General features: G+C 40.1%; 1 protein-coding gene across 4 annotated transcripts in view; it reads right to left on the reverse strand.

The window, feature by feature from the left end:
• The window catches only part of PLA2G4A (phospholipase A2 group IVA), a 265938-nt gene that overhangs the window by 74008 nt on the left and 179076 nt on the right, over nt 1–12854 (reverse strand). For all 4 annotated transcript variants that reach the window (XM_072127076.1, XM_072127075.1, XM_072127074.1 and 1 more), the window contains 2 exons: nt 9534–9756; nt 5971–6085 (listed from right to left, as the gene is read on the reverse strand). In XM_072127076.1, coding sequence (XP_071983177.1) covers nt 5971–6085; nt 9534–9756 — 338 coding nt within the window. The remainder of the gene's footprint in view (nt 1–5970; nt 6086–9533; nt 9757–12854) is intronic.

Consider the following 12854-nt stretch of genomic DNA (forward strand, 5'->3'; position numbering starts at 1 on the left):
GCATTTGCGTTACTGATGTCATCTCGCAAGACAGGCTTGAGGCAAGAATTCACATATAAACAAACCCCTCCCCCTTTTTTATTTATACGATCCTTTCTAAAAAGACTATAACCATCTATAGTAACCGCCCAGTCATAGCTACTGTCCAGCCATGTCTCGCTGATTCCCACTATATCATATTTCCGTTAGTTCCAGTTCCTCCATTTTGTTTGTGAGGCTTATGGCATTTGTGTACATACACTTTATATGGTTTTCCCTGTCCTTATTCCTTTTGTTCTTATTCCCCAATCTCATTCCAGCCCCCCTTCCTCCCACATGGACTATGACTCTTCCCAGCTCTCAATCTACACTGTCTATTTGTCCTGCACAAGTGTAGTTGCCCTCCCCCAAGGTCTCTAGTTTAAACACTCCTCCAACCTTCTAGCCATTATTCCCCCCAAACAGCTGCACCCTCCCCAGTGAGGTGCAGCCCATCCCTACTGTAGAGCCTGTAGCCGACAGAAAAGTCAGCCCAGTTCTCTATGAACCCAAAACCCTCCTTCCTACACCAACTTTTGAGCCACTTATTTACCTCCCTGATCTCCCGCTGCCTTTCTGGTGTGGCACGTGGTACAGGCAGTATTTCGGAGAAAACTACCTTTGAGGTCCTTGCCCTGAGCTTATGGCCTAAATCCCTGAAATCATTTTTAAGGACCTTCCACCTACCTCTTACTTTGTCATTAGTGCCAATGTGGACCATGACCGCTGGTTCCTCACCAGCCCCTCCCAGTAATCTGTCAACCCGATCCGCAACATGCCGAACCCGAGCTCCCAGCAAACAACACACTGTTCGGTATGCATGGTCTTTGTGATAGATTGCCCTGTCTGTTCCCCTAATAATCGAATCTCCCACTACCAGCACCTGTCTGACCTTGCCTGTGCTCCCATTACCCTTCTTACTGGAGCAGACAGTCCCCTGGTTGCTAGAGGCCATGTCTTGCTGCAGCATTGCTACCCCAGAGCTGATATCCCCCTCATCCGCCAGCATGGCAAACTTATTGGGGTGCACCAGATCAGGACTAGACTCCCTACAACTCTTCCCTCTACCCCGCCTTCTACATGTTACCCAACTAGCTGCCCCCTCACTCTGCACCTCCGTACTTCCCTCCCCACACCCATCTTCCCCAGAGAGTTTGTGCTCCAGGAGCAGCAAACTTCGCTGCATATTGTCAATTGCCCGCAGCCTTGAAACTTGCTCATTTAGATCCACAATCTCGGCTTCCAGATGAGCAATTTTCACACATCCCACACAGCAGTATTCCCCCTCGAACGGCTGTTCAAGGAAAGCATACATGGCACAGGATGTACCCTGTGTAGCAATGCCACTTATGGAGTCCATTGTTCTAATGGGGATCACCATAGAAATATGCACGGAAAGAAGAATTTACAGTCAAAGTAACACAAAATACAGCAGTTACCTGCTAAATTCCCTCAAACTTAAGTCCCTTAAACGTAAGTCACACTTAGGACACTGCACACACTTCGGATCAATGCACCAAGCTCACACACTCGCTTTTCTGATGCTTTTTTAAAGGTAATGTGCCACAAAACTCTGCTGAGCTCACTGCAACAAGATCTGGCTGCAAACCACCAATTTCTCCCGAGATTGCGGGGGGATTGAGACAAGCCTCCGCCCAAGAAGCAGAAGCTGGAGGAGCAGCCTCTGAGCAGCGCCTCCAGAAGCGGAATAATACCTCAAGCATCTCGTGGATCTCCGCATTGTCCGCCAAGTCCGTCATCTGCTATATGTCCGGACCTGGTATCCCGTTGGCAGCAGCTTCCTTCTCCGATCAGCTATACGCCTAATTTGTAATTCTACAAGGTGAGAACCATTCTTCTTGACCTAGCTCTTGTCTAAAAAGAAATACACTTGAATCTCTCGCGCTTTTTTGTCTCCTGGCCTGTGGTGAACTGGTGCACATTTATGCACCCACCCTTAGCATTTCGTCTACCAATTTCTCCCGAGAGTATTGATACCCCATTTGTGGTGGTAAACTGCTGTATGGGCACATGGTCATGAATAGAATGCAAGGAGTGCCATTCAAACAAGATCTGCATTGTCAAATTGTACAATATCTAATTTTTTTCTTTTCTTAGTGTGGACATATAGGGGCTTATTTTTTGCCATGAGATAATTTTGGGGCACCTATTTTGTAATTGATACGATTTTATTAACTTAATTTGTTGGTGGAGAAAATAAAAAACTATTGGTAAGATTTTTTTTTTTGGCATGTACCATTCCATATAAATAATATATTATTTCTATTCTATGGGTGCCCACAATTACGAAAATGACTCAAAGATTTTTTTCCCCCCAATTTTACTGAATAAAAAATAATTTGGAGAAAATGTTGTTCATTTTAGTATCACCATATAACATTTATTTAATTTAACATTTATTTAATTTTTAAAAGGGTATTAACCCGATAGCACAATAAGACGTACCTGTACATTTTGTTGTGCATGGGGGAGTACGAAGAGGGCTCACGGGCTATTACCGATCGCGGGTGTTAAACCTTGGATCGCTGGCGGAAGTAACAAGCCGGCAGTGCATGGGCGCCACTATCTTGGCTCCGATCCTCGGCCCCATGTGAAGTCAACGGGGAGCGGTGATCCATTGCCATGACAGCCTCCAGTCACACAAAGATCTGAGGCTATCATGTTTTAGGCTATTACAATGTGCGATTTGCACATTATAATTGATGGCATGCAAAATCCCCATATACTACAGTATGGCAGTATATGGTAGGATCAATCAGACAAAAGTACCCTAAGGAGTCTGAAAGTACTATTACGTCATGCTATTACGTCATGCAAGTACTATTACGTCATGCTTCTGGCACCGGCTCCTGAACGGAGCCGGTGCCAGAAGCTGCGGGTGTCAGCTAAATATTATAGGTGACACCTGCCTCTAACACCTGCGATTGGAGATTTCACCGATCACGGGTGTTAACCCCTAACACGCCGCGGTCGCGCTGACCGCGGCATTTAAACTGAATCGGACCCCCCCCGGATCCAAATCCGGCTGCAGGGTCCCTGCCTTCTGGCAGGACCCGGCTGTAACACACTGAGCATGCGCAGCATGTTCATTGTGTCACATAATACAGTGTAATACATCTTTATGATTGGATTTTGATTGGGTATCAAATTTTGTGGAGCGTTTTGGTATTTTATCCACTGAGAATTTGTAAATTTTTTGAAAAACACGTTAATTTAGCCAAAAATATTTTACTTTCAAAATTGCATCCGATTTTGTTTTAACTACTGTAAAAACAATTAAAGGGTTAACAAACTTCACAAAAGTTCTTTTACGTACGTTGAGGGGTGTAGTTTCTAGAATGGAGTAATTTATGGGGTTTTACTTTTATTTAGGTCTCTCAAAGTGATTTGAAACCTGAGCAGGCCCCTCAATAGCAGTATTTTGCATTTTTTATGAAAATGTGACAAATCGCACCTAACGTTCAAAGCCCCATAGCATCCTACAAAAATAAGAGTATGCATAAAAAAACAATGTCCACATAAAAAAGACATTTAGTGAATGTTAGTTATTAAGTATTTTTGCGGTTATGACTATGTATGGAAAAAGTAGAACATTTTGAAGTTCGAAAATCAAGAATTTTTCCACATTTTCACCAAATATCTGATTTTCTCATAAATAAATGCAAAACATACCACCAAAATTTTTCAACTAACATGAAGTACAATGTGTCACGAGAAAACAATTTTAAAATCACTTGGATATGTTAAAGCGTTTCAAAATTATAACCACTTATAGTGACACAGGGCAGATTTGAAAAAATGGGCAGTGTCCGGAAGGTGAAAAGTGGCTTCGGTGTTAAGGGGTTAATAAACAGTAAAAATCAAAAACACATCTGGAAATGCCAGATCTACCAAAATATAATAACAATTTTTCACTGTGTTTAACCCCGTAACAGAAAATAGCGCCCAAAGTCGCAAATGATATTTTTTCGCCATTTTGAAAAATGTAAAAAATTCAATGGAAAGTTATCCGAAAGCTTGTATAGTCCTAAAAATAGAAGCATTGAAAAAGTCATCAAAAGTTGCAAAAAATGACACCACAGCTCTGTATACTAAAGTATGAAAAAATTATTAGCGCCAGCAGACGGCAAAATGAAAAAAAATTTTTGGATAGGAGGTTTTAATTTTTGTAAATGTATTAAAACATTATGAAAGCTATACAAATTTGGTATCCCCGTGATCGTATTGATCCAATGAATGAAATAGACCTGCCATTTGGGGCGCAAAGTGTAAGACGTAAAATCCAAGCCCACAAGAAATGGCAAAAATGTGTTTTTTCATTATTTTCTCTACATTCAGAATTTTTTTCCCACTTCCCAGTATACGGCATAGAATATTAAATACCACCACTATAAAGAGCAATTTCTTAAGCAGAAAACAAGCCCATACACAGCTCTTTATATGAAAAAATATAGATTTTTGAAGGTTGGGAGTGAAAAATAAAGACACAAAAACAAAAAATGACCTGGTCCTTAAGGGGTTAAATAAAAATGATCTTTTTCCTGTATTTTTTTTTAATGGGGTTCACTGTGCGGGTTCAGTAATGATTCTGTTTTATCATATAGATTGTTACTGACGCAGCTATACCAAATACGTCGGGGTTTTTGTGCATTTGTCAGGATTCAGGATGCATGGATCCACTGGACCACCGCGGGAGGTGGTACTAGCCGACACCTGGGACCGTAGTCCCTGACGCAAAGCGGGATGGACTTGCTGCGGCAGGGTACCACTAGGTCATTCCACAGATGCAACTAGCCCGCGGTGGCAGCCGAGGTCAAGGTACCTTAGCAGAAGAGAGACTCGTGGTCAGGTCCATGCTCAGGGTCAGGCAGCAGAGATGCAACGTCAAAGTCCAATCCGGGGTCCAGGCAGATAGGAACAGGAACACAGGCACACAGGACACAGGAACGCAGGATACACGGGAACACACAGGAACGCACGAGGCACAGGAACGCACGAGGCACAAGAACGCACGAGGCACAAGAACGCACGAGGCACAAGAACGCACGAGGCACAGGAACGCACGAGGCACAAGAACGCACGAGGCACAAGAACGCACGAGGCACAAGAACGCACGAGGCACAAGAACGCACGAGGCACAAGAACGCACGAGGCACAGAAACGCAGGAGTATCGCTGGGGAGCTTTTTCTTAGGCTGTGAGGCACAAAGATTCAGCAAGGGTCACAGGAAAGGGCAGGAATTTATCTGGAAAGGCGGCAGCCCAGTGCCAGTTATCAGTGTGCTGACCCTTTAAATCTTTGCAAGCCGGCGCACGCATGCCCTAGGGCTATCCTCACTTCTAATAGATGCACCTACCACCAGATCCGTCATGGTAGGTTTCCTTTAAGAAATGAATTTTCATATTAAAGCATTAAACTTTATTTCTGCAGTAGCTGTATCCCTGAATTGAAAGATGGGATGCAGCTGCTGCCTGGACAGGGAATCTACCATGGGGAATCTCTCAGAAAGTAGATTCCCCATGGTAGATTTCCTTTTACAGATAATTGGACAAATATATATTCATATTGCATGTGACTTGAAATTTCCCTTTTGCTAAGGATTTCACATTGCAACACAATTCCATCTCCATAGGTGGCACTTAATCATGTCAGTAAATAGCATGTTATTACCAGTCATAATGCATACAGTCTAGTTGTAACTGATCATTAAGTCATGGTCTACTCTGACTCCCTATGCATGCATTAAAGATTTGCAGTTAAATTTACCATACATTTACATGTAAGACAGCATGAATAGACATATATATATATATATATGAGTCATATTCTCAGTATTCCAAGTAGAGCTTGGATTTTCTAGAAAAATATGATAAACCGGATTAACATTCTGTAATAATAGAGCTGTAATAATCAGAGATGTATGAGGCTTACCGGCAAACATAAGTTCTGACACATCTGGCTTGACATGAAGGCAGGTGAATAACGGCATTGGACACTGGCCATCACTTATTTTATCCTGCATGTTGCTTAGCTTGCTGTTCATTCTCTGTTCCAAAAAATAAAAGACATGATAAAAGTGTAATTTGGAATACAGGCAAGTCTCCACAAGCCAAGGATCAGTGAAACCTCCACGGGGAATTGTCTTTAACACAACCCAGGATAAAGATATGGATATTGTAGAGTTTAAAGATAAAGGACGGATTTTTGTGATACTAACTAATTGTGGTCAGTCGTTTCTTCTTGAATACATACATCATTGGTTTTCCTTGGCTATATTGGCGTAAAAAGTCCCAAAAAAGCTGCATTGAAGTTTATATCCGGTTTATATCCGGCACTTTATTAATCTGGTGTGCAACACAGTGCAAAGCCAGCTTTATGACATGGGACTTGCAAAAAGTCCCATAAAAAGTCTCATAGTTACTCCAGTACTCTGCTGGTTTATGTGCTGGGACTTTTTATGATTTTGAGACTTTTCTGGGACTTTTTGAAAAAAAAATCTGAGACAGAAAGTAGATCATAAGAACATTTATTAATGGGTTCAAACCACTTTAATAAATCTGTTGGGCACCGGAACTCCAAAAATAGACATAGAACTGTTCCAAGGAACTGGATTAATGATAAATAGCCCCCAAATTTTTATGAAAAAAAAAAAAAAGAATAGCACATTATCCCATTTCACTATATAGTCTCATAGTAGCAAATATTGCAAGTATGCCCCCATATTAAAAAAAAACAAAGAACACAAATACTGCACATTATAAGTATTTTTTCAGGCCTCTGTATGAAGACTGCACTCTTAAAAATCAACCATGCAGAGGCAGTATGATTATGTAGCATATTGTTAGTTTTCAACCACACACGTAACACAGGGTATTTATTTATAGTGCTAAACTCATTTTTTTTAATATATTACGACACATTCACAATGACTAGGCAAAATCTCTACTATTACATCTAACTCTGCAGCTACATATTTCAGAAATAAAGGTTGAGGGCAAATGTCCAACAACTCTAAATTAATCAATTAATAAAACAGTCCGGATGGAACTTGTCAGTGGCCAATTTTCTGTTGCGCAAAATCAACAATGGATTTTCCTGGATTCTGAAATGGAGTGGTTTTGAGACAAAAAAAAGCTAAGCATAAATTATGTGTTTAGAAAACTGATTTTCCTGTATTGCACTGCAAAGTGTGACTTGACACGTAAAAGAGGAGAATTTTAGCCACCAGAAAGTGCTCACTGAACTGTGAGTATATCCCAAGTGGGCATACACTTACAGTGGTTTCACACACAGCACTTTTTTGTAAAAATGTCAGCGCATATTTTAAGTTAATGCCAGAAACAATTCTTAAATTAACCCCTTTGTGATTGAGGGTTTATGGAGGGAGCTCGCCTTGCCATGGCAGCCTACAATCTCATTGAGATTTTTAGGCCTGCCATGTGTAATGATCTCTAATAGCAGATAGCAGGCAATTAGATATCACCAGTAAAATGGCTATAATTGCTATATACCGCAGTACAGTAGTATTGCAGTATACAGTATTAGCAATCAGACCGCGCAGGGCTAAAGTATCCTGGAGGGTCTGAAATAATGGAAAAAATTTTTTTTTAAATATTTAAAAAAAAAAAAACCTAAAAAAGAAGTAAAAGTTTTAATCACCCACCTTTCCCTAGAATACATATAAAAATAAATAGTAAAAATCATAAACATGATCGCGACATGCCAAAATGCTTGTTCTATCAAAATATGAACACCGTGACCGAAAATGGCGCCCAAATGTCAGAATTGCCACTTTTTCCCTATTCTTCCATCCATGAATATTTGAATACAAAAATTATCAAACAGACATAAAGGTCCCAATTTAACATTAATTAATACGCCATCACATAGCGCAAAAAATGACATGTTACATAGGTCAGTACGACAAAGTGTGAAAAAGCTATTGGCCACAGAATTTGGCAAAATCGCTAATATTTTTCACTAAAAAATATTTTATATGTATCTATCTATCTCTCTCTCAGACTGATTCTGTCTCTGAATTACTGTCTCAGACCATTTTTGCCTCTGACCTTCTCTTTTAGCTGCTGCCTCTGACCTTCCCTTTCAGTCATTGTTTCTGACTGTCTATGGTGAGATTTATCAGAAGTATCTGATAAAGTTGCCCATGGCATCCAATCAGAGCTCAAGTTTTATTTTTGCATGAACATTTATAAAATTACAACTCATCTCTGGTTGGTGTCCATAAGCAACTGAAACAGTTTTAACTCTAGAGTTTTACATTTCTGATAAATCTCCCCCTTTCTCTGTATCCCTATCCATAATATCTCACGCATAAGCATACTTATGCTCGTTGCCCATAGTAACCAATCAAAGCTCAAAGATCACATTGATGACCTGTGGCAGAATAGCAACCAATGGTTCCTGTATATGGTGGTTAATAAGTGTACTTTGGAAATCCCGTGGTGAAAATTACGGCTTAAAACCTAGTCTATGACGTTCCCTGGGTCACAGAGATTGTAAATGCAATGGTGTAGATTAATTTAATAGACATACATACATACATACATACACACACACACACATATGCGTGTGTGTACATTTTTATATATTACATGTACAAATGTTTTCAGTTTTTAAAATCTATTAAAACCCAATAAAATTTATATAAATTTGGTATCCCTGTCATTGTAACGACCCAAAGAATAAAGAGAAAGTGTCATTTGGAGCCCAGAATAAAACCCATAAAAACAGAACCCACAAAAAAAACGCCATAAATGTGTTTATTTGTCAATTTAACTGCACTTGGAATATTTTCCAGCTTTCCAGGATATTGCATGAAATATTAAATGACACCACTAAAAAGTACAATTTGTCCTGCAGATAACAAGCCCTAACACATATCTGTAAACATAAAAATAAAAAAAGTTATTGATTTTGGAATGAGAGGAGTAAAAAACAGAAACGCAAAAACGAAAAAAGGGCTGATTCCTGTAAGGGTTAAGGGATGAAATCTCTGGTTCTGTGAAGCAGACATACACAATCCTTACATCATGTAAGACAATATCAGATATCATATCTCCTGGACACCTAGATTGTGTCTGTAGTGCCAGTTTTCAGGAGGTATAGTTGTTTTAAGTTGGCCACTGCTTTGACGTTTATAAACATTCTTTCTGCATGGGGTATGTGCAAACAGGACGTATATAGCCATATAGCAGTTTTGAAGGGGTTAAAGGGGTTTGGCTCCTGCGTCACTATTGCTATCTGATGATGCTATCATTACATCAAAACTTTGTGTTCCAGGTGAACCACGCATGAGACACCTGGTAATTATTTTTACATTTCTGTAAAGTTCAAGCTAGATATACGCCTTCCTGTCAATATGATTATAGAATTATTCACTATTGGTGATCTAAGACAGGCACACAATTTTACTCTCCATTTATTGGAAAATTACTGGAAAATTGCACTTAAAAATATAGACATTAAGAGCTTACATTTTGTATAAGAGTCTCGCCAATAAGCATTGAAAAAACATCAGTGAATGTAACAGGCTGTCCAGAACTCTTCTTCTTCCATAAGGCTTCAACATAGCGTTTAACTTTCTGGGGTGTTAATAAAAGCAGAGGGCTATAACTGACATTATGCATCAGCTCTTTGTTGATTTCTTTTGGACCCTTCCTTGGGAATTCAGGGTGAGAGAAAAGTGTAGACATATACCTGCAATGCAGAAAGATACCAGTTTATATACATGTAAACACACATGTAATGACAAACGTTGTTATACATCTCATCAGAGGAAACCACCTGTTTCTTCAGAATCAGACTCTTTTCCTTTACCCTTCGTCCTGACTCACTCTAAAATTGTAAGGAATTTCTGTCAGCTCACATAACTATCATATTACATGTGCCATTAGATGTCTTGTAATCACTGGGCTAAAGATCACATGACCATGCTGCATGTAATGATCATAACTAGTACATCTCTATTTCCCCTCTTAAGGATATTAGGTAATTTACCCATATACATCTATTAAAAGTTCTGCACTGCCTTCTTAATATGTAAAGTAAAGCCTATTAGCTCAGTGGTTCTCAACCTTTCCAATGCTGTGACCCCGCAATACAGTTCCTCATGCTGTGGTGACCCCAAACCATGCAACTAGCAGTAAAAACACAGTAAAATTGCGGCTCCGATGGCTTTAGGCGACCCCCGGTTTTGGTCGTTCGACCCCCACTGGGGTCCCGACCCACAGGTTGAGAACCACTGTATTAGCTGGATGCTTGCTTTCAGTGTGCTCACCTTCTGAATGTACCATAGGCCCACATGCATGAATGTTCTCACATGTACAAAAGTTCCTGTTGTTATTCAGACCAAAAAAAATATTTATGTAGATGGTGACTGATTCAATTCAAAGTTTTTTATTCCACAAAAATAGTAGACTAAAATAAAAATATAGAATATTGGTACCAAACTTTATTGCTGATGTCCATTGGGATTACTATCCTCTAGCATCAGAAAAATACAAAGTTACATATTACAGAAATGAATAGTGCAAGTGATAATAATAAACTTTACAGGCCGCCTCTGCTTGGTGTGCCTATAAATCCCTCAACTCAATAGTAAAAAACAACTTTATTTCGTTATCATTAAAATCCCAGGGTGCAATGAACATTAGTATAGCCCCAATGGTACAGAAGCAAGCTACTCGTTTTCATCCATCTAGTCTGCAATATGTGCTTTAAAACTGACAAGACTGTGTGCAAGGCAGAAACAGCAACTAACACATTTCCTGGTCCAACAGATTTTCATCATAGCTGCTCAGTTCATGAAGGAATATGGTAATAAAGCAAAACCCTGAAGTACTAGCTCTTAGTGAGAGCTAATCTTACAAAATGTTGTCGCCCTTGTCAAGGTTTCTGATTTTTAACAGCATGAAAATAAAACAATTCTGTCCTGTTCTTGTGGAAGGTTGATTAGATTGTGAGCCCCATTGGGGACAGGGACTGATCTGGCAAGCTCTGTGCAGCGCTCCGTAATCTGTGTGTGCTATATAAATAAATAAATTATTATTATTATTAAAGTGAAAGAAAAAAAAATTGGCAGTTTTCCCAACATTACTGTTTTGGGCAGTTCCAAACAGATCACAGCTTTATACATAGAAGTATAAGAGCAGATGTGAACATAGACAGTGGGAGATTTATCATCAAGTTTCTGAGGTAAAACTGTTCTAGTTGCCCATGGAACCCAATCAGAGCTCAGCTTTCATTTTATAAACAGCTGTGGGAAAGTGAAAGCTGAGCTCTGGTTGGTTGTCATGGGCAACTAGAACAGTTCTGCTCTAAAAGACTTATGATAAATCTCCCCGAGTAATTGTTAACAATAATCTGTAGTTGAACAATAGACTATGGCATGGCCAGAGACAATCGTGCCACTAAGACAAGAGACAAATATTTACAGGTGAAGAATATATAAAACTTAAAAGGAAATCAACCTCTTCAAAAACATAAAAAACTATTAATACTCACCTCCGCTTCTCTTCACCTTGATCCCGGCACTGTCCGTTGCTAATGTTGACACGCCAGAATCACCTAGAAAACAAAGTCCTAATTAGCAGTACGGAGCGTGGCGACAAGATGTTCGGCGGTCCAGGTTGCTATTTATGCATGCCCTCCACACTTTCCTCTACCATGCTGGGAGCATGGGAGAGCGAGGGGACGTCACTTGATACAAGTGAATTCATGCCTCTTAAGGGGCAAGGGCACCGGACATCTAATTTTCTCGGTTTTTCCCGCGCATCAAGATTAGTTCGGACAGCGCCAGGATCAAGATGAAGAGGAGCGGAAGTGAGTATTAATAGGTTTTTTGTATCATTCTTCTTTATTGTAATCCAAAATGAAACATAATTAACAGAGTATAGGACACGCAGGTCCATCAGATAATATGTTGAGTTCAAAATATATTTCGGACATGAATAATTACATCATTTTACAAGATCATCGGATTTGTTGACATTAGATCGTCTGGCAGATGTAATAAAAAAAAAAGATTGTTCTTAAAGCAGGTTATCTTTTGAGCGTGTCTATTTGTACCCATGCAACAGTGCTGGGTAAATAACATATTTAAAACACATTTACTACAAAGTTCTAACATATGGTGAAAATGTGGACTGGTCAGTGTAAAATAAATGCAAACCTATAGGACTGTGTGTAGGAGGGTAAGGGAAAGGGGAGGGGGTATAGGATAGGAGAAGAGGATGGGAAGGGAATAGGTCAGGCACGAGTCACAAGTAGGTCAAAAACTCGGGGGAGTGTTTGAACGTCAGCCATGGGGCCCATATTAATGAATGGTCTGCGGCTTTATTGTGAGATACCGCTGTGGCTCCTTCCAGACTATGTAGTAGGGAAATTTCCCCAAACCAGTCAGATACAAGTGGGGTACTTGTAGATTTCCATAATCTTGGGATAAGAGCACGTGCTGCTATTAGCATGTATCCCATTAGTGATCTCTTAGCCTTAGTCGCCGAGATAGGGAGTATTGACAGTAAGAGAACTGCCGGCTCGTTTTCTAGGTTGATATTTGTCAGATCTAAGATCAGCTTGCGCACTAGCTTCCAGAAAGGTTGCAATTTCGGGCACCCCCACCAGATATGAGTCATAGTACCTGGGGCTGAAAGACAACGCCAGCATCTATCTGGGCAGGATGGGTATATCTTGTGCAATTTACTGGGGACCCAGTACCATCTTGAGAGCACCTTGTAGTTGGTTTCTTGTGCCTTACTTGAAATAGAGAGTTTGTGGCACAGCTCATACGCCTTGAG

Source organism: Engystomops pustulosus, chromosome 10 (genome assembly GCF_040894005.1).
Source record: "Engystomops pustulosus chromosome 10, aEngPut4.maternal, whole genome shotgun sequence".
In the NCBI taxonomy this organism is placed as follows: Eukaryota; Metazoa; Chordata; class Amphibia; order Anura; family Leptodactylidae; genus Engystomops; species Engystomops pustulosus.